At 64.7% G+C, this 20,966-nt stretch overlaps 3 protein-coding genes across 3 annotated transcripts; 1 reads left to right on the top strand and 2 right to left on the bottom strand.

Moving 5' to 3' along the window:
- Positions 1-3,160: 3,160 nt before the first annotated feature.
- On the bottom strand, positions 3,161-4,647 carry EIF4E1B (eukaryotic translation initiation factor 4E family member 1B). Its single transcript, XM_068409141.1, has 7 exons — positions 4,630-4,647; positions 4,368-4,456; positions 4,159-4,254; positions 3,964-4,027; positions 3,653-3,766; positions 3,398-3,537; positions 3,161-3,275 (listed from the first exon to the last, which is right to left on the bottom strand). The coding sequence occupies exons 1-7, from the start codon at positions 4,645-4,647 to the stop codon at positions 3,161-3,163; spliced, it is 636 nt and encodes a 211-aa protein (XP_068265242.1).
- A 964-nt stretch (positions 4,648-5,611) lies between these two features.
- On the top strand, positions 5,612-9,708 carry SNCB (synuclein beta). Its single transcript, XM_068409207.1, has 6 exons — positions 5,612-5,646; positions 5,770-5,897; positions 7,327-7,365; positions 7,706-7,824; positions 8,649-8,738; positions 8,975-9,708. The coding sequence occupies exons 2-6, from the start codon at positions 5,777-5,779 to the stop codon at positions 9,005-9,007; spliced, it is 402 nt and encodes a 133-aa protein (XP_068265308.1). The 5' UTR covers positions 5,612-5,646; positions 5,770-5,776; the 3' UTR covers positions 9,008-9,708.
- Positions 9,709-10,806: 1,098 nt separating this feature from the next.
- Positions 10,807-18,550, bottom strand: LOC137667832 (glutamate dehydrogenase, mitochondrial-like). The gene is made up of 12 exons (XM_068408957.1): positions 18,214-18,550; positions 17,459-17,539; positions 16,904-16,959; positions 16,339-16,402; positions 15,625-15,719; positions 15,239-15,418; positions 13,516-13,653; positions 13,205-13,342; positions 12,419-12,499; positions 11,699-11,914; positions 11,275-11,337; positions 10,807-10,923 (listed from the first exon to the last, which is right to left on the bottom strand). The coding sequence occupies exons 1-12, from the start codon at positions 18,548-18,550 to the stop codon at positions 10,807-10,809; spliced, it is 1,566 nt and encodes a 521-aa protein (XP_068265058.1).
- Between the last annotated feature and the right edge of the window lie 2,416 nt (positions 18,551-20,966).

Here is a 20,966-nt window from a genome sequence, read left to right as displayed (position 1 = left end):
GCAGATCCTTCCCCGGTTACTTTGGGGGATTTTTACCCTGCAGCAGCCATCAGTCACAGCAGGATGGGTGCCTGCACCCGTCCTGGCACCGGGTGCGTGCTGGGGGCAGGATCTGTCCTCGCTGCCGGAGCTGTCAGAGCTGGTGGCGCAGGGAGAGGCTAGGCTGGCAGTGTGCCGAGCAGAGGCACAGGCCGGCAGCGCCTGGCCATGGCTGCGTGCCAGCTGCCAGCAAGGTGACCCTGGGCAAGAGCCCGGCACCACCAACCTGCGCTGCCCACCTGGAGAAGGGGACCCGGGTCCCCATCCCTGTGCCAGCCCCGCGCTGTGCTGCTGTCCCCGTTCCCGTTGTACCCCACAGCAACCCTGGCCCCACATCCCCATCCCTCCTGTGCCCTATGGGTCCCCTACCCTGCACCCCCCCTTCCCCACAGACCCCACAGCACCCTGACCCTCCTGCCCCACTGCACCCCATGGCTCCCCTGGCCCCCCCATCCCTGTCCTCACAGGCCCCCCCAGCTACAGTGCCCCCCGCCCCCCCCCTGCAGCCCTGCCGCATGTCTGCTGCCATCTGCCTCTCCCTTTTGATTAGTATTAATTTTTAATTATGATTATTGACAGGGCTGCCAGCTCGGCTGCCAGCTGGGACAGCTGCCCAGTGTGAGACAGGCTGGGGGCAGCCCTGCCACTGCTGTGCTCACTGGGTGGCTCCCGGCCACTGCTGTGACCACCCCAGGGGTCCCCAAGTACCCCCCACCTCTCAGCACCCTCTTCCCCCCCCAGGCAGGGACCCTGGGGTGCAGGAGCTGAGGATGGAGGCCATCGCATCCCCAAAGGGTGGGCTCTGGGTGGGCACCGCCAGCCCCCCGCCCCTGGCCCAGCTGGGAGCCCATAAAGCCACGGAGATAAATGGCCCCTATTACTTTTCCAATCAAATGAAATCCCACCGCGGCTGCACGCGAAGGGCAATGAGCCACGGCAGCCCCTGCCACCACCCCCCCAGGTAACCTTGGCCTCCCTGTGTGGTGGGGCACAGGGCACACCATGAGCACAGCCCCCCTTGCTGTGCCCATTGTGGGGCTGGGGGGACAGTGTGCCAGCGTGGCATGGGGGGGGCCAGCCCCAGAGCCACGTGGGCCATGCCAGGCAGAGGAGCAGGTTGAAGGGGCAGAGGGATGGGCAACCCCTGGCCTTCACCCGCATCATGCTGCCACTGCTGGGGGGGGGGGGGCACAAACAGGGGCCATTAACGGGGCGTTGGGTGGGGGTCTCAGCACCCCCCGCACCCCTCGTGCTTCCAACCCCCCCCCAGCTTCAGCCCGTGCCCCACGCGTGGCTCCTGCTCGTGTATCACCCGGGGGGGCCGGGGCAGCTCTGCCCCCCCGCTGCAGGCCGGGGGTACCCGCTGCAGGCTGCCAGCCCCGCCGGGCCGGAGCTGGCCAAGGCCGGGCGAGCGGCACCATCGCGTGGCGAGGGCCCGGCAGCGCAGGCAGCGGCGCAGGCAGCGGCCCCCGGCGGCACGCGCTGCCCGTGCGGACCCCCCCACCCTGCGCAGCCCCCAGCCCCAGCCGGGACAGGCAGACCCTGTGCCCGGGTCCCCTCCTCAGGCCCCCCCCCAGCCTTGGGGGTACCAGCCACCCCCCTACTGCTGTGCCCCCTCCCTGCTGCTGGCCATGGGGCCAGCGTGGCCTGCAGCACCCCCAACCCCGGTTGCCCTACAGGGGAGGGCAGCAGGGTCCTGTCCGCCTTGTACCTCCGCAGAGAAGCGGCTCAGGGCCAGCACGTGACACAAGGACAGAGGGACAGAGCCTGGCATGCTTGGTGCCATGGACAAGCTCCCACCTCCCCTCCGGCAGCACCGCTCGCCCCGGTGTGCCTGGCACAGGCAGGCTGCAGGCAGAGCCCTGGCACAGCTGCCCCCGGGGAGCTGCAGGGCTGGTGGCCCTGGAGAAGGGCAGCCGAGGCACAGGGACATGCCCTGGCAGCGTCCCAGAGCAGGGCAGGGCTCGGCAGGCTCCAGCACACCCCGTGGGGCTGCACCGCAGGCAGCCAAGGGCCCGGGGTGCCATGGCCACACCACGGGCCTGGAGAGCTGTGGCCGGACGTGCCCCAGTGAACTGCAATAGCAGAGACATGGTCAAGACTCTGTCCTTCTGCAGGACCTGCTCTCTGCAAAGCCCAGGTGCAGGCAGGGCAGCACTGAGCCAGCACAGGCACCACGCAGCGGTGCGGGACGGGCGGCCTGGGGCTCACGGGGAGGCACGGATGGGCTGGATGTGCTGCCCTGGCCAGGGTGCAGCCCTGGGCTGAGCTGGAGCTGCCCGGGTGCTCCTGGAGGGATTGGAGGAGGCTCCTCCCGGAGGAGAGCTGCAGGGAGGCCAGAAGCACAGGCAGCACTGTGGGGAGGGGAGCAGGCAGCTCCACCTCAAGAACCCGAATGGGAAGGACAGACCCAACAATCAAAAAAACACAAATAAAAGATTAAAGGACAGAGTGTGGGGCAGACTGTGCTGGAGAGGAGTACAAGGGCCCCTCTGCAGCCAGGGCCAGGACAGCCAGGGCCAGGACAGCCAGGGCCAGGACAGCCAGGGCCAGGACAGCCAGGGCCAGGACAGCCGAGGACATGGGCCATGGAAAAGAGCCAGCAAACTCCCGGGGCTCAGTGGGCTGGGGCTGTGAACCTGCAGGGCTGGCACCTCTCAACCCTTGCGAAGCAGATAAGCTTCACATACCTGTGCTGCGGGCGCCTGTGGGAGGGGGCGTGAGCAAACACAGCCTGAGGTGGGCAGCGAGCTGTGCCCGTGCCTCGGCCAGGGGAGGACAGAGCCCAGCATCCTCCTGCAGACTATCCAGGGTCCCCCAGAGCAGAGGGACACCCCTGCAGCCCCAGGGAGGGGGGCACTGGGGGAGGCAGGGGGACATATGCAGTGCCCCAAGCCCACGCTGGTGCCCGGGCGATGCAGCTCTGTGCTCCCAGCCCCACCCACCCAGCAGGCAGGTACAGGGTATGGCAATGCATGGTCCCTCTCCCAGGAGAAGCCCCCCAAGCAAGAGCCACCCCAGGGTGCCAGAGCCCTGGACACACAGACCATGCTCAACTGCAGCCATTCATTGTGGGACAGGACAGGGGGACCCCGCAGGCAGTGCCCCGCTCCCCCCACAGTCACACCACAAACTTGGTCTTGGTGAGGGAACCACTCTTGGTGGCCGTGTCTGCATGGGCCTGGTACCCGATGGCCACCTTCTGCGACAGGCCCAGGTGCTCCTTGTAGATGCGCCTGGAGGAGGGAAGGGGCTGCGTGAACGGGGCAGCATCACTTACCCCACTGCTCCCTGCCCAGGGACCTCATTCTCCCCAAACCTGGCCCCGTGCAGCCTCCCCACCCCGAAGCTGCATTACCCGATGTGGGTGACCCCTTCCCGGTTCTCCGCTTCCCGGGTCCAGATGGCAATCTTGTCCCCCTTGGCGCGGATGTTGATGACGGCCCCACACACCTCATCGCTGTACTCGTCAAACATCTCCCCGATGAGGCACAGCAGCTGCCGGGAGGAGAAGGGGAGCCCGGGAGAGTCCCCGCTGGGGCTCAGCACCATGGCAGGGGGAAACTCCACTGCTGGGACCCCCGCAGGCTGGCCCGAAGGGGGCTGCACTCACCGTCTCCAGCCAGAATCGGTCCAGCTCCGTGTGCCGCTGCTGCTTGGCCAGGGTGATGAGCCAGCGCCCGCCACGCTTGTTCTGGCTGTCCTCCCACATGGGCTCGATGCCGTCCTAGGGACAGGCAAGGAGATGGCCAGGGCAACCAAGCACCCAGCGAGAGCCGGCTCGGGGAGCTGTGAGCACCCAGCCAGGCTTCCCCTCCTCCCTATGGCCAGGGGACCCCGCCAGCCCCACTAGCACCCAGTGTGCCCCATAGTGCTGGGTGCTGCAGGGGGCTCTGAGGGGCTGCGGCGGAGGGGGTGTCGCACCTTGAAGAGGGAGTAGTCACAGCCAGATGTGAGCTTGCTGGCGAGCTGGATGTGGCTGTACAGCCTGCACCAGGCGGACAAAAGAATGAAGGTGAGAAGAGGTGTCTCAGGGACACTCCAGCACCCTCCTCTGTTCCATACCCCACACCAGGACCTCTCCGGAGGGTGCATGTTGCCCACCCATGGGACACTCACGCCCAGAAGTCCTCCACAGTGCTGAACTTGGTGACGAGGCGCAGGTTTGCCTGCCACATCTTGCTCTTGTCATTCTTGAAGAACCACAGAGCCCACCTGGGGAGGGAGGGGAGATCGGGGGGGGCGTCAGCCATGCTGGAGACCCCTCCAGCCCCAGCACCCCCCTCCCAGCGCTGGGAGAGGCTGCCCATAGCCAGGCACCCCCATACCTGTTCTGCAGGGGGTGCTTGCCCAGGCTCTCTGCCTGGAGCAGCTCCTGCTGCTGAGCCCTCCGCCGCCGCCGCTCCTCTTGCTTCCGCTGGGGAAGAAGGGACAGCCCTAAGAAGCCCCACAGCTACCCCAGCAGGGAGCCTGTGGCCCCCCCCAGCCACCCCCACACCATGACATAGATCCCAGAGCCAGGAGCCCTGAGGGGATGGCAGGGGTGCCTAGGCTCTTCTGCCAGGCCCAGCCCCCAGGGAGAGCACTCACCTGCTCCCCGGTAGCCATCCTGCCCAGCACAGGCCGTCCCCAGCCCCCCTTGCCTCTTAAGTGCCCACAGACGGGTGGGATGAGGCAGCCGGCCCAGCTGCAGCTGGTGGGCTGGGAGGGTGGTGTGCTGGGGAGGGGGCGGCAGGCCTGCCCCTCCTGGGGTGCAGGGAGATGGGGGGATCCCCCTCCTAGGGCAGGGAGCTGGGGGATGAGGGCAGGGTGGGATGGGGTCAGGATGGGGGGGTAGGATGGGGTGAGGTGGGGACAGTGTGGGGTGGGATCAAGATGGTGTGGTATGGGGAAGGGCAGGATGGTACACAGACTGGGGGATGGCATCGGGGTGGGGTAGGGATGGGATGGGGAGGATGGGATCAGGGTAGGATGGGATGGGAACAATATGGGATAGGGATGGAATGGGATGGGGAGAGTGTGCAATGGGATGGGGAGGGGATGGGATCAGAATAGGATGGGATGGGGACAGAGCGGGGTGGGAATGGGGTGGGATGAGGACATGATGAGGAGGGGATGGGATCAGGATGGGATGGGGGGTGTGAATGGCATGGGGACAGGGCAGAAGGTGGAGAGGGTGGGACGGGGACAGGATGGGATGGGGACAGCCTGTAGAGGAGAGGGGATCGGGAAGAGATGGGACCAGGCTCGGGAGGAGATGGGAGAGGGAGAGTGTGGGATGGGGATGGGACGTGATGGGGACCAGGACGGGACAGCATGGGGACAGCGTGGGAGGGGACCGGGACGGGCCGAGGTGGGGAAAAGGTGCGACGCGACGGGACCGTGCCGGGGGTGCCGAGCCGTGCGGGGCGGTGCGGGCGGGGGCGGCCGGGCAGGGCTCGGCGCGGCCGGGCACGGCTCAGCCCGGAGCGGCGCGGTCCCCCCCGCGCATCGCGGCGCAGCGCAGCGCGGCCCCGGCGCAGCCCCGGCACAGCCGCACTGAGCCCGCCCCGCCGCAGCCCGGCCCGGCCCGGCCCGGCCCGCCCGTCCCCGCCGCCAGCGAGCCAGGTCGGGCGGGCGGCGGGGCCGGGGTCGGGGGCGGGCGGGCGGCGGGGCCGGGGGCGCGGGGATGCGCGGGGCGTGCGGGAGCGCGGCCGGGCCGGGGTGAAGCCGTGCGGCCTCTCCCCGCAGAGCCGCCATGGAGGTGTTCATGAAGGGCTTGTCCAAGGCCAAGGAGGGGGTGGTCGCCGCCGCCGAGAAGACCAAGCAGGGGGTGGCCGAGGCGGCCGAGAAGACGAAGGAAGGGGTCCTCTATGTCGGTAAGGGCCGGCGCGCTCTGCCTGCCCCCCCGCCCCCGGCTAGTCCCTGCCCGTCACCCGCATGCCCCTGCCAGCCCCCTCTGCCTGCCCTTGCCTGCTCCTGCGTTTGCCCTTGCGTCCTCCTGCCCATCCTTCTGCTGTCCCCCCCGCGGTCCCCGGCCCCGCTCCCTCCCCCGCCTGCCCCTGCCCCTTCCCCGCCGCCACCCCCCTGCCGCCGGGGTGCCCCGGGGCGGGGGGCCGGTGCCCGCAGTGCCCTGCCCGCAGGGCATGTGCAGGCAGGCGGATGGGGCCCCGCGGGCAAGGGGCAGGGTCGGGGCTGGTCCCCAGGCTGAGGGGATGGGATCCCCCGGGGACCGGACCCCCTGCGGCTCCCGGTGCTCTGAGCCCGAGGGCCCCATGGCTGCTCGCCGAGGATGCTCTGGGGCAGGAGAGCAGAGGGACCGTGACGGAGATGGTGACCCCCGTGCTGCGATGTGCCCGGCTCAGACCCGGAGTGCTGGGGACACGTTTGTCCCCCTTGGAAGGGCCATGCCCTGGAGCACATCCCACCGCACGGCTCTGCCGGCATCTCCCCTGCACCCAGCCGGCGGCTGGGGGGGTCCCTCTGTGCTGCCCCTCGGGGCCGGGGTCCGTTCGGGGCCAAGTCCTGGAAGATGTTGCCAGCAGGGAAGAGGCAGCTCCCGGGCAGGCTGCGCACCCGGCCGTGGCGCTGGGCTGCTCGGGGAGGGGGCTGAGGCCGCCCCTGCCTGCAGCAGGAGGGAGGGAGGGCTCAGGGCTGGGGCTCTGTCCCGCTCCGGAGGGCACCGGCTCTGCGGGAGGGCTGAGGCCCCGGGGCTGTTCCCCCAGTGGTGGTGGGTGCCAGCCCTGAACCCCCACGCTGCCCAGGGGACGAGGATCCAGCAGCTCAAGGGGCGCCCCGGGGCCCCGTCCTGCAGGAGCTGCCCAGCCCCTGCCTTTCCCCCCGCTCCCATCCCGGGGGTGTCCTGCCTTCTGCGGGCAGCGTCGCTCTGCCCCAGGGGAGCCTGGCAGGGTTGGCACGGCCAGCGGCAGCACCCAGCCCCGGGCCCCTCCGGCTGTGGGGCTTCGCGTGCCGTGCTGGCACCAGCTCTGGTTACGGATCCTGGCTCCCACCGGACGCTTTGCTCAGCGGCACAGCCGGTGTTCACCCTGCCCGGCTGTGCCCCAGCATGGCGCTGGGCCCCGGGGTCTCTGCCCTGCAGTGCTGCCCCAGCCCGAGCCCCTGCAGGGACCGGAGGAGCCTTGCGGGGAGCCAGGCAGGTGCTCGGTGCCCCGGCGTGGCCGTGCTGGGGTGAGGGCAGGATGCTGCCCCGGATCACAGAGCCCTGCCATGGTCGCGGCCGCGGTGTGTGGCAGAGCCCAGCCGCCGGCCCCTCTAACCCTGTCTCTGTCTCTCTCTTTCTACCCCCAGGGAGTAAAACCCAAGGCGTGGTGCAAGGCGTCACCTCAGGTACGGTCCCCTCTGGCTCCCCGCCGTGGTACCCCTCTGGCGTGGCTGCACTAACGAGATCAGAGGCTAATTGAGGGGCTGATGTCACCCGGCTAAAGCCTCTTATATAACAGGGCCGGCAGCGAAGGATTTGCAGCGGCTGCTCACCCTCCCTGCCCAGCTGCAGAGCAGCGTCCCGGCCCCCTCCCATTCCCAGTGCCCAGGCAGGGACGTGGGGAGGGCCTGATCCTGCCCAGCGACTCCCCACTAGCCCCCGCCGGGTGGTATGGGGCATGGAGCCGCGGCTGGGCACCCCTCCCTGGCACAGGAGGGCACTGATGGGCACCCCCGGCTCTTGCAGTGGCTGAGAAAGCGAAGGAGCAGGCGTCCCAGCTGGGCGAAGCGGCCTTCTCCGGCGCTGGCAACATCGCGGCGGCCACCGGGCTGGTGAAGAAGGAGGAGTTCCCTGCGGACCTGAAGGTGAGAGCCCCCCCAGCCGCCGCTGTGCCCGCAGTGAGGCTGGCACGTCCCCAGGCTTGGCGGGGAGCCCCCCGGCTGCTCCCCAGCCCGGCGGGAGGGTCCCTGGCTGCTCTGCCCGTGCCCAGGGCGGGCATCGCTGCCCCGAGTGCGCCGGCTGCGTGCGCGGCCGCTGCGGACGTGTGCGTGCGCGGGGTCCCGCATGGCGGCCTGCGGCACGGGGCTGGCGTCGCGTCGCTCCGGCGGCTGTGAGGTGACCTGACAGCTGCGGGAGCGGAGGGGGCAGGGAGGGGCGGCGGGTTCGCATCTCGCCACCCCAGGAGCCGGTGGCTTCCAGCTTAGCCCAAAATAGCATCAGCCTGAGAAACGAGGCCACCGCCGCCACCGCCGCTGCACGGGGGGATCGGCTGCCCCCCTTTCCCTCCTGCCAGCCACTCTGCCAGCCCCAGGGAGGGGTTACCCAGCACCGCCCTCCCCTGCCAGGGATGCAGGATGCCCCAGCTGCTCCACCAGTGCCTGGAGCCCGCCGGGGCCCCCACAGTGCTAGCACCCCTCACCTGCCCTGGGGCCGGGGCTGGGAGCGGTGCAGGGACACACACACCCAGGCTCTGCTCCCGGGGACTCCTGCCTGCCACCTCCCAGCTAGGTGGGTTGGTGTGTGCCCAGGGTGCCCTTGCCAGCCACCCCTTGCTGGGGCCCCCCGTGAAGCCCCCAGCATCCTGGGTGTGATGCTCATATCTGCCAGGTCCCCCAGGGTCTGGCAGGGGCGGTGAGTGCCACGCTTGGGGCTGTGTGTGTGTGGGACTGACTCCCCGGTTCACCCCCAGCCGGAGGAGGTGGCCCAGGAGGCTGTTGAGGAGCCGCTGGTCGAGCCGCTGCTGGAGCCAGAGGGGGAAAACTACGAGGAGACCCCGCAGGTGAGGGGACGGGGTGGCGGGGGGGCGCAGGGCACTGCGGAGGGCAGGGGCTGCCAGCGCTCAGCGTGCCGGTGGCCATCGCTGCCCAGGGCGAAGCCCGGAGCCTGCCTGCTCCCAGGTTCCCCATGCACGCAGCCCTGCAGCCTCACGGGCAGGCTGGCTGGGGGCTGAGGGGGACAGGGGCTCCGTGCCCCACCTGGGCTCTCTCACCTGCTCTTTCTTTCCCCACCCCACAGGAGGAATACCAGGAATACGAGCCAGAGGCATAATGGACCCCCGTCCTCGCCTCTTCCACCAGCAGCACAACGAACTGCCGGTAGCCCCCTGCTCCTCCCCAGCCAGCCCCGGCCCGTGCCTGCGTGCCGGGGAGGAGCAGGGGTGCCCCTGCCCCGTTCGCTCACGAGTTCTTCCTCCAGTTCCGTTCCAAGGGACCGTGTCCGTGTCTCTGTACCGTGTCTAGTAGTGAGAAAAACCCACCGTGTCCAAGCTCCTGAGCCCTGGCACGTGCCCGAGCCATGGGCGCTGCCCGCAGGGGCTGGTGTGCGTGTGTGTGTGAAGCCCGGGTTTATGGCTCTGTTTCCCTCCCAGCGCCATAAACCCCGGCTGTGTGTCTGTGTCTGTACAAAGCATGTTTACCTGCTCGCGGGCTGCTGTACATTGTGCTTGCACGCGTGTCCCTGTGGTTCTGCTCTGGTCATCGTGGAACTATTTTTTTTTTTTATATATATATCTCTATCTATGGGTGGACGGGTCTTTTGCCTTTGTGAACCCTTGGCGCCAAGCCCGCTCCCCAGCCTGCTGGGTGGTGACGGTGCCTGCGCCCCCCCCAAGGTCCCGTAGTGCCGACGCTGTGTTGTGACGTGGCATGGATATCCCCCCCGCCCCCGTCGCTGGATGTGCAATACGAGGGCAGCTGCCAGTGACACAGCTGTCCTCGTGTCCGTGAATAAAGCCAACTCTTGTCTGTAGCTCCCTGGTCCCGGTTGTGGGTTCCCTGGGGAGAGGGGTGGCCCCACGCTTTGGTGGCAGGGGTAGTTTTGGGGAGAGGAATGGGGGGCTGGGGCAGCCATCCAGCTGGGGGAGTGGGCAGGACTGGGTCCTCGTGAGGACAAGATGCCCTCCTCTCTGCTCTCTGCTGTGTCAGCGGCACGTCACTGTGCCCTGAGGCGGTACCTCCTAGAGACACACCCTGATCTTGTGCTAGAAGCACAGAGCAAAGGGGAGCCTCTCTGCTGTCCCCACCTTCCTACGTGACCCCGCTGCCCTCGGGGATGGGGACATGGCTGGTAGCCGTGGCTTGCTCAGCTGCAGCATGACCACCGCAAGGGCAGGTGACTGCCATGCACCACTGAGCCATGCCCACCACAGCAGGGGGTCCTGTGCCCAGCCCAGAGCACAGTCCTTGGGCCTTCAGCTCCCCAGGGCAGGGCCACCAACCCAGCCTGGGTCCCCAGCCAGCCTCCAGCCCCTTGGGTGCAGCACAGGCCGGGGTGAGAGGCTGGGCTGAGTCTCCCTGCCATGAATATCAGATTAAATCCCCCACCCATGCTGGCTCACCAGCTTTGCCGGCAAAGAGTGAAGCTGCAGCAGTCAGCACGGACACACAACAGGTTTGCTGACGCCTGCAAATCCCCACCCTGGCTCTGCTCCCCGTGTCTGCGCCAGTTGCAGCAGTGCTTGCAGCACCCACCGTGTGTTGATAAATGGACCGAGGCGGCTGTTCCTGGGGCTGGCTGTGCCGTGGGCTGTCCCTTCCCCTAGGGCTAGTTGCATTTTTTCCTTTCCTTGTCCAGTTCTGCCAGCCATGGGCAAGCAGACACAAACCAGCATCAGCACGGCTTGCTCCAGTGGCCAGGAGGCTGTAAAGGGGCTGGGGCAGAAGGGGTGCAGAGGAAGACAGCCCCCTGCCCAGGAGAGAGCCAGGCAGCAGGGAGAGAATGCGCTCAAACCAACCATTTATAGAGAGCGGGGTGTCCCCTCTGTGCAGCACGCGGTGTCCCGGGCACCCCTGCGCAGCAGGACTGTGACCCTCACCGTGACGCCTGGGGCAGCGCTGCTGCGTGCTGCGTCAGTAGGTGAAGCCGGCCTCGTTGTACATGGTGAACACCTTCTCCAGAGCACACAGGTAGGCAGCGGTTCTCTGGTCCAGGCCCAGGTTGTGCCTCGCAGCCATGGTCATGATTTGCTAGAGAGAGAGGAGAGCTGTGAGGCCGGTGTGTTCTGGGAGGGTCTGGGGGCGAGGGGTGGGCAGAGGACCCAGAGAGGAGGGTGCAGGCAGCGCCACGGGGGACATGGGTTCAGGGGGATGGAGAGAGGGACAGGGACCCAACAGCAACGGGGACACTGCTGAGCACGGGGCTTTACCCAAACTGCGGACAGTCACCATGGGCCAGATGATCCCAGGCCTTGTGCTGACCCACCGGGACTGGTGATGGGGTACTGTGGGTGGGCACACTCAAACAGAGCAGAGAGGCTCTGCAGCGAGGCAAGGGGCCCAACAGCAGGGGTGGGTGAGGCCAGGAGCCCATGGAGGTACCTTGGCTGACTGCTCCATGGTGTAGGCCAGTCCCGAATACACGATGTCCTTCTCTGAGGCACCCTGAGGGGGGAGAACAAGTGAATCCTTTGTGGGAGAGGCTAGAGGTTTGCCCCCCACCAAACCCCTTTGTCTAACACAGCCCCTCTGCTTGGTGCAAGACCACCACAGGTGGTCTAAGCGTGGCTTGCCACCTCTGCAGCTGGCTCCCGCACATGGCTTGGCTCCCAAGGGACTCCCTGCAGCACCCTCAGATGGCAGGGCTGTACCCCCACACACGGCATCTCCACTCCATCCCCTCCACTAGTGGGATGATAGCACGGGGGGGTCTGTGCCACAAGCTCAGCTTTCAGCACTGGGACAGCAGACAGAAGTGTCTGGGAATGTGAAACGAGGGAGCCATGACGTGGTTGTAGGCACTTACAGACACACGGGCCTGGAACTCTGGGGATGGGACGATGGGGATCTCCCCTCTGGCCTTGCCAAACCACTGCTCCAGGCTGTGCTGCACCGACTGCAGAAGGTGGTAGCTGGATTCCCACTCGTACTTGAAGCTGAGGCGGCCGTAGCTAACGTGGTTCAGGTTCTTCAGCCACTCGAAGAAGGATACGGTCACACCACCTGCATTCACATACACGTCCTGCCAAGGGCAGTACACGCTTCAGATTTGCTGCTTAGGGTGACCCCGAGACCCATGACCCGTCTGGGGATCCCTCCCCACACCCTCAGGCTCTGCCCTCAGAGACAGTCCTGAGGTTACTGGGATGGCCGAATCCTAGAGCCACGGTAGCTCTGCACCACCTCTGAGCAGAGACACCAGCTGCTCTGACACCCCGTGGGATGTGGCACGGTTTGCTGTTGGCCCATCAGTGGCCGCAGGACATCCTGGTGCTGGCCAGGAGCCCCGCGGTCTATCGCTGCTGCAGCCAAGAAGCAGGCGGGTTCAGAGGGGAAACCAGCACCTGAGATGTGCTCAGGAGCTGGGGGCAAGGCAGGGAACAGGCTGACTGAGACAGCACCATCTCAGCCTGATCCCAGAGCCTGGCAGAGCCCAGCTGGATCCACATCGGTGCAGCTGCCAGCACCGTGTGGCCCTCATAGCCACGAACCCACCGCCTCCCCGTGTGCGTGGGGATGGACATACCGGGATGACCAGGATGTTTCTTTGCAGGAATATCTCATGTGCTGCTGGTGTAGTGGGGCCATTGGCAGCTTCTGCAATGATCTGAGAGCACAAGCAGAGCAGAGGTGAGATAAGTGGGAGAAATCAAAGAAGAAACCAGAAACCAGACTGCTTTCCTGGCTGCTGGATGCCCCCCACCAGGCCACTTCTGGTGGCAGGGATCTGGTCTCTTGCCTCCCCGCACTGAAGCTGTTCAGGATGAGCAAAAGCTCAGACCTCTTGTTTCACACAGATGATTAAAGACTCAGGCTGCAAAAGACCTTGGCTGTGACAGAGTGCCAGGTCCCAGCACGCCCTGTCCCTTTGGTCCCTAGAGCTCGCAGTGAAGGGTGGAAGCTGGTATTCGTAGCAGTCCCCTACTTTGTTCACTCCTACCTGCTGCCCATGATTTCAGTGTCAACACTGTGACACCCAGTACCTTCGAGAATACCATCTCCCCTGCTCTGGGGGGAGGATCTGATACAGCAAAGAAGAATGAGGATGCCAGAAGAGCCACCCAAGGTCACTCCAACAATCCTTGCTCCCTGCCAGCAAAGCAAAGGGCTCAGGCTTTCCTCTTCCCCTGAATTATGTGACCTGCCACCTCTGCCTCAGGCTCTGTCCCTCTGGCACAGCGGGTGAGTTGTCAGTGCAGCGATGTGACACCTCCCTGGGGCGCCAAGCGCCAAGAGCGTGGGTTCAGCTGGGCTGCTGTCACTCGCGCTGATGCGGGGCCTGGTGGGACCGTGTGGCACGAGCGGTCTGTACCTTTGCTTGCACCCGGGGTGCATTCTCCCTCGTGAGCTGCTTCTCAATAGCGGCAGGGATGAGGATGTCGCAGGGCACCTCCAGGATGCTGCCATCACAGGGCTCTGCTTTTGGGAAGCCAACTATGGTGCCGTGTCCCTGGAACGAGCAGGAGAGTCCCGCTGGGCCCAGCCTGGCAGCATCGAGCACTGCCCTCAGTGCTGGGCTCTGCAGAAGGTGAGGGGCAGCCCCCTTCTCCATGGGTGTTTCAGAGACAGGCACCGACCACCATCCCCTAAGAACAGGGGCTGGGTTGACTGGGCACAACTCACCTGCTTGTAGGCTTCCAGCTCCTTGGGGTCGATCCCTCTGGGGTTGTAAATGGCTCCGTCTGTCTCCCCAACACAGATGCAGCGGGCTCCGTACTCGTGCAGGTACTTCATGGTGTGCAGCCCCACTTTGCCAAAGCCCTACAGCAACAGAGAGTAGAGACGGTCCAGGGAGAGGGGGACGTCTTGGGGACAAACACTGAAAACTGACCTGCAGCTCTGGTAGCAGCCTGCTCTCAGGTGCTTGAGCTGAGAGGCACAAATAGGAACCCCTGATCTAGCAGTTCTTGGTGAATGTTTTGGCTGGATGGAGACTAGGACCTGGCAGGACAGAGATCTCCTTGGCTAGTTAGAGGGCTGTGAAAAGCAGAGCCCATGGGATAAAGGCGTCTAGCTCAGCCTGTCTTTATCACCTCCAGAGCTCCTGGACGCGATGTTCCAAGCACAGCACGCTCTTCAGCTTCTGAGAGCCAATCTCAACAGAAAACAGATCCAGTGAGAAACACGGACCCTTGGTGGGCACCAAGCAGCATCTGAGCAATCCTCCTGCACCTCACACTGAGGGGGTGCAATCGGCTGCCACGGCACCGGCACAAGGCAGGGCCATGGGGCTAGCTCAGCTCTTATGGGAACAGAGGATTCTGCACTGTCTGCCCCAAAGCGCTCGCCAGCTTGGTGCAGCTCCAAAAAGCCACACTGGTTCCCAAGGCTGCAAAAACATCCCCCAAACGCAGCAAAATTATACAAACAGTAGCCAAGGACTTCAGCCTTCTCACTCCCTGCCACATCAGTGAAGCAGAAAGATGTGTGGAAAGGGACGGGATGAGCAAAGGCAGGGCCATTCCTGTGGGCGCTGCAGGCAGCAGCTCCGAGCGCAGCCTCGGTTCAAAGCCTCTTCCCCGCGGCAGGGAGCTGCATCGGGGAGTGAGCGCTTGGAGGAAAGCACAAAGTGCCGGCCGCAGGCAAGACTGCAGCTGCGAGGTTTCCAGTTTATTTCTGCCTTGCAGAGAGTGGTGGACTCAGCAGGAAATGGGCAGCTGTGGGCAGAGCAGACAGTGGATTGGGGCAGCAGTGCCTGGCCAAGAGCAGGAGCTCCTGGAGCTGCAGCGGGGGGACGCAGCTCACCGCAGTGGGGAGCAAGCCCTGGGCTGCAGGGAAGGGAAGGTCCTTCCTGAGAGGGGAAAAGGCAGGGCTGGCACCCGCAGGGTCCCTCTGAGCTCCCAGGTGGCTGGGCAAGGCAGGCCAGGGCGGGCCAGACCCACAGAGCACCCAGAAGTGATGGGGGCTGCACTCACAAGCAGGACCTTCACCATGGGTAACATCACGGCTTGCTGCAGCCGCTTTGGAGCTAACAGAAATGTGATGTTGTCACTGGGGTCATCTCTCCCCACTCAGTCTGGCAGAGGCCGCTGCGTCCTGCCACCTCTCTGCTCTGCCTGCTGCACAGACAAGGGTCAGTCGCAGCTTCCATTGTATGAGTGATTTCAGTCAGGGTGGCTACAGAGGAACCTTGGGAATGCCTGTGCGGTGTGAACAGTGTGGCATCCCTGGACTTCTGCGCGCAGTAGGTCTGCAAAACTGCTCAAAGGAGTGCCAGCTGCCACCGGGTGAGGAGAGATTGGAGAAATCATGTCCAGGCAGCATGGAGACTGAAAGCCTTCCTGGAAAGGAGGGGTAGAAAGAGCCTGAGGAAGTGTCCTCTGGTGTAGCTGGGCTGGGCACTCACCTGCAGCACAAAGGTCTTGCCGGGGAAGCCAGGGCTCAGGCCGATGCAGTCCATATAGTCCGTGTTGGTGATGTAGTTCTCAATGCCATGCAGGACCCCTCGCCCAGTGGCGGAGTGTCGCCCGTGGATGCCTTCCTGGCTGATGGGCTTTCCTGTCACACACGCCTGGGCATTGATGTCCTGCGAGGCCGCGATGGGGAGAGCCAAGGTTAAGGTCTCACCCGCTGCAGGTCCTCTAGAGAGGACTTTCCCCAAGCCTCAGCTTCCCTCACCCTCCCCTAAGCCTCAGCTAAACCTAAGGCAACTCACTGGCAAGAGCCTCTGGGCACGAACCCTCGCAGTGCCCACGGCATCCCGGGCTCCAAACAAGCACTGTTGGAGCTTACCCGGTAGCCCAGCGTGTGGGTGTAGGTGTCAGCTATCCAGGACATCTCCCGCTCCCCAGTACTGACATCGGGGGCCAACACGTCAATCCCAGGCCCTGCAGAGGTAGAAAAATCTGTCAAATCCTGTCTTTGCAGTTCGATTGCTTTGCTCCAGCCAATGGCACATGCACAGCCAGATGATTTCTGCAGGCTGGTCATGTCCTTGGGCACACCAAGGAGTCCCCTGACCAAAGCGTGGTGCTGCTGATGCCCCAGGGCCTCCCCAGCTTCCCTCAGGCATGAATGTCTTTGGCTTTCGCAGGGTCTTTGCAGTGTCCTTTCCCAACACTTTCAAGTAAAGAGAAAATGCAAGGTCTTTGCCTTGTGACCAGCACCCACTGAGCTCCCTATCATGCGCTGAGGCAGAAGGAACCTTCACTCCAGCGCGGGACAGTGGGAACGGAGGGTAATGTGCAGGTGAGACCCCTGCCCAGCAGGACCTGGGAGGCAGCCTGGGCCAGCCCTGCTATGCCTAGCGTTACGTGGGGGTCCCCCTGCTCTAAATTCACAGCGCAGGCAGAGCAAAGCAGGGAACAGACAGCAGAGCACCAGGGTAGCGAGTGCTGCTGACAGGCAGTGAGCGAGCAGCAGCCTCTGTGCCTGCCCAGCCAGCTGCCCGCTGCCCTGCCTGCAAGCCACGCACTGCTTACAGAATGGGGACAAACCCACTCTCACCTATAAATCCCTTCTTGGCCATTTCTACGGTAAAATGCCTCGTTATTTTCTCTAGCTCACGTTCCTGTGCAAGAATAACAAAACGCAGTTGTTACTACAGGCCCCAAGAAAAATCACAGAGGTGCGGTACAGCGTCCAGCAGCTGCCCTGCCCTGTCTGTACAGGGCACACCCTGATGTCTCCAGGGAGTTATTTCACAGCAGATGGGGACCCTGGATCAAAAAAAAAGAGAAGCGTGAGCTCCTGGTCCTTTTGCTCACTGCCCTTCCAACCCCTCTCTGGTTTGCACCTTCTCCCAGCACAGCAGGCAGCGGCAGGAGCGTCCCTGCTCCAGACTCCTTCAGCGTGTCTCTGGCCAGATGCACTCACCCATAAACCAGTGCTCACCACCCCTCTCCCCTCCCCGAGCTGCTTTTTTCGCAGTCGCTGGGTGAGTGTTTCTCCCTACAAACGTCTCCCCCTGCTTGTCAGAGCGCATTGCTGTGATACGCAGGGAGAGGAAGGGCTGTGCAAATGGAGCGTGAGTTATGGGCCGTCGACGGGGGAAGGAGGGGAGTGAACTCACCGAGTATTTCCTCGGATCGATCCTCACACCCGCCATGGCACCACCAAAAGGAACATCTGGAAAAGACCGGGTAAGGCAGACAGATGTTCTCTGCCAGCTCACCTGCTCCCCAGGGGGGGAGGAGGTGACCACAGCAATCATGACCTTGTTGGTGAATCCAGACAAGGGCCCACCACTTCCCCACACCACACACAGCTCCCCCGAACGCCACGCAACCTCTGCGGAGGGAGCCGAAGGCAGGACAGGATATGGACCCTGAGCCTGCCACAAATGCCACCAGCCAGAGCTGAATCCATGACAACCCAGGCACAGAAACTGCATCTGAGAAGCATGATGCTTGATGCTCCCTGACTAACACGAACATCCCAGACTGCCAGTGGTGTATTCTGCAGCTGCAGCAAGCCTTGCCCTCGCACGTCCCTGCCCAGAGGAACATCCTGCACTTCTCGAGCACTTCTGATTTTCAAAGCATCTAATGAGCTTTCCTGACTCACTGTATCACGGCCTCATCCCATGCCCAAGTCACCACATGCTTTACGTTCCCCTTGTACTTACCCACTATGGCGCATTTGTATGTCATTAATGCAGCCAGAGCTTTTACTTCATCGACACCGATTGAGCTGCTGAAACGAACCCCTGGGAAAGAAGAGAGCAGAAATGAAGAGTCCCTGCCTTTTTACCACAAATGGCACAGAGACATTGTAGGAAAGGCTTTGACTCTTCTGAAAGAGCAGCATCTAGTCACAATAGGTGATCAGCAATTGTTCAGCTAGACCCGTTCCCCCTGATCACCACAGAATGGAAAGCAGGTTCCTATCAGCCAGCCATCCCACAGACATGGGCCTTTGCTGTGGTGGCACCTCAAACAGCGTAGCCGCAGCACGGCGACAGCCTCAGGCTGAGGGCAAGGGGACAGGCGGCTGGGACCGCTCAGGCTCAGAACAACTGCCGCCGCTTTGGGGTGTGTTTAGGACAGCGAGTATATGGTGTTTGGGATGACGAGTCAGGCGCGCACAGGGGTGGCCGCCAGCCACACTGTTCTTGTGCTCCAGCGTGAGCAGCTGGGCTGCAGCTGAGGTTGGCAAAGCTGCCTCCCCCAGGCATCCCTCGTCCTTCTGCGGGATGCCTCCAAGGACGGCATCCTCCTGGGCACCGCCGCAGGCATCCCAACCACCACGATGTAAATGCAGACGCTCCCCACTCGGGCTTCCGTCTCCCTGAGCCAGGCGGGGTGAGCCCGGCAGCGCCCCATGCGCAGGGCTGGGCAGGGCTGGGGCAGGGTGTAGTGGAGCAGCGGCTCCCTGCCTCACCTCCTTTGCAGGGCAGGCGGTGCTGGCTGTGCTGGGCCCGCCAGCCCCACACCACCTCCCAGGTGCCGCTGTCCCTGCACAGCGGGAAGGCCACCTCCAGGACGTGGCTGCAGCGCCGGATGGTCTCCAGGAGCCCGCGCACCCAGGGCAGCCCGCCCCGCCGGGTCCCTGCCGCCGCCTCCACCACGGCAGCCGCCCGCCCGTAGAAGGCCTCCACCATGGCCAGGAGCCCGGGGGCGTCGGGGCTGCCCCCCGCCAGGCCAGCCGTGCCCCGGCACCTCCCCAGCACCACCATGGTGCCCCGCCGGCCCAGCCGCTGCCATGCCGCCCCCAACATGGCTCTCTCTGCCCTGCCACCCTGGGACCAGCCAATAAGAGCCATTCTGGGTGGCTGAGGACACGCCCTTCAGCAAACGGCTCTCTGATTGGCTGATCCCCACTTGGTTGGCCATGGGGGGCGCTGTGGAGAGCGGAATGGGCGGGGTGGGTACTGCAAGGCTCTTCTGATTGGCTGATTCTCTGGCCAATGGGAGATGGGAACGCGAGGGTGGAATCTGCACAGGGAGAAGATGGCCCAAAGGGGTGGGGCAATGCAGGGGGCGTGGCCAATGGGGGCGGGGCCAATGAGGGCAGGGCCAATGGGGGCGGGGCCAGGTGGGAGCAGGGGGTTGTGTGGGGTGGGTCGCATGGGGGCCGGTCACTAGCGGTGTTCCCCAGGTCTCAGCTCTGGGGCCGGTGCTGTTCAATATCTTTATAGATGATATAGACATAGGGATTGAGTGCACCCTCAGCAAACTTGCAGATGACCCCAAGCTGGGTGGGAGTGTTGATCTGCTGGAGGGTAGGAAGGCCCTGCAGAGGGATCTGGACAGGTTGGATAGATGGGCTGAGACCAATGGCATGAGGTCCAACAAGAACAAGTGCCGGGTCTTACACTTCGGCCACAACAACCCCATGCAGCGCTACAGGCTGGGGGAAGAGTGGTTAGAAAGTGGCTCGGCGGAAAGAGACCTGGGGGTGCTGATTGACTGCCAGCTAAACACGAGCCAGCAGTGTGCCCAGGTGGCCAAGAAGGCCAATGGCATCCTGGCCTCTATTAGGAATAGTGTAGCCAGCCGGTCTAGGGAAGTGATCGTCCCTCTGTACTCGGCACTGGTGAGGCCACATCTTGAATACTGTGTCCAGTTCTGGGCCCCGCACTTCAAGAAAGATGTTGAGGTGTTGGAGCGAGTCCAGAGGAGGGCGACCAAGCTGGTGAAGGGTCTGGAGGGTCTGACCTACGAGGAATGGCTGAGGGAGCTGGGGTTGTTTAGCCTGGAGAAGAGGAGGCTCAGAGGTGACCTTATTGCAGTCTACAACTACCTGAAGGGAGGTTGTAGTGGAATGGGAGTTGGCCTCTTCTCCCGGGCAACTAGCGATAGGACAAGAGGACACAGCCTCAGTCTTCGCCAGGGGAGGTTCAGGTTGGACATTAGGAAGAATTTCTTCTCAGCAAGGGTCATTAGCCATTGGAACGGGCTGCCCAGGGAGGTGGTGGAGTCACCATCTCTGGATGTGTTTAAGAAAAGACTGGACATGGCACTTAGTGCCATGGTCTGGTTGACATGGTGGTGTCAGGGCAACGGTTGGTCTCGATGATCCCAGAGGTCTCTTCCAACCTGGTTGATTCTGTGATTCTGTGGGGAGCCTGGGCTGTGGGGCCGTGGGGCCATGGGGCAGGGGGGCTGTGGGGCAAGGGGCCATGAGGCAGGGGGCTGTGGGGCCGTGGGTCCATGGGGCAGGGGGGCTGTGGGGCAGGGGCCCGTGAGGCAGGGGGTTGAGGGGCTGTGGGGCCATGGGGCAGGGGGGCAAGGGGCCATGGGGTGCCAGGGGTGCCCACCCGGCTCCTGGGGCCTGCACCACCCCACGCCGCCATCCCAGCCTTGGGGGCTGTGCCTCCCTGTGCCCCCCTGTGCCCCCATCCCTGCCCGAGCCCCCCAGCTGGCTCTGGGGCCATGTCCCTGCCTGCACCCAGGAGCACCCAGGGCGATGTGCTCGCCCACTGGGCTGCGGTGTCCCGGCCGCGGTGCCCTCCCACCCCGCAGAGCTGGGGCAGGTCAGCCCCAGGCACGAGCTGTGCTTCGGGGCAGCCAGGGCAGGGGGTGCAGGCAGGGGTCAGGTCCCCCCCCAGCACCCCCGTGCCCAGGCAGCTGGGGAGGCAGCGCTATTTTTAGGGCGTTTGGTGCTTTCGGATCTCCCGATAATGTCCCTGTCATCCCAAGGCACTTGCAGCTCTCAGGGCACCCCGTGGGTCCCAGCCCAGGGAGGGGAGCCCAGGGGGCAGCACGGGATGCATGCTGCGGTCGGTGATGGGAGCCTGGTGCCCCCAGGCATCCCCATTTCCCAGCGCCCCATCAGCTCCGGGACCGGCCTCCCCGCCCGCAGATAACGCGGGCAGCCAGGCGTGAAGGTGGCGCAGCGGTCAGTGGCCACGGCAAACCCATCGCCTTCCTGCTGGGCAGCCCCGGAGGGGACATGTGCCCTGGTCAGACCCTTTCAGCCGCGTCCCCCCGCTCCCCAGCACAACCAGGCAGAGCCAAGCCAGGGCCGAGCCGTGTGCCGGGCGCGTGTGCCGGCCTGCACCGGTGTGTGCGGGCGCAGGTGGCGTGTGGGGGGCTGCGGGGGAGCGAGCCCGGTGCTTTCACGTGGCGCTGCCCGTGCGGGCGTGGGAGGTGGGCTGCGGCGCCCGGGGAGGGGGCTGCCACGCTACCTGC

The sequence above is a fragment of the Nyctibius grandis genome, chromosome 10 (assembly GCF_013368605.1).
Source record: "Nyctibius grandis isolate bNycGra1 chromosome 10, bNycGra1.pri, whole genome shotgun sequence".
Classification (NCBI taxonomy): domain Eukaryota; kingdom Metazoa; phylum Chordata; class Aves; order Nyctibiiformes; family Nyctibiidae; genus Nyctibius; species Nyctibius grandis.
This window is presented reverse-complemented; position numbering and strand designations above follow the sequence as displayed.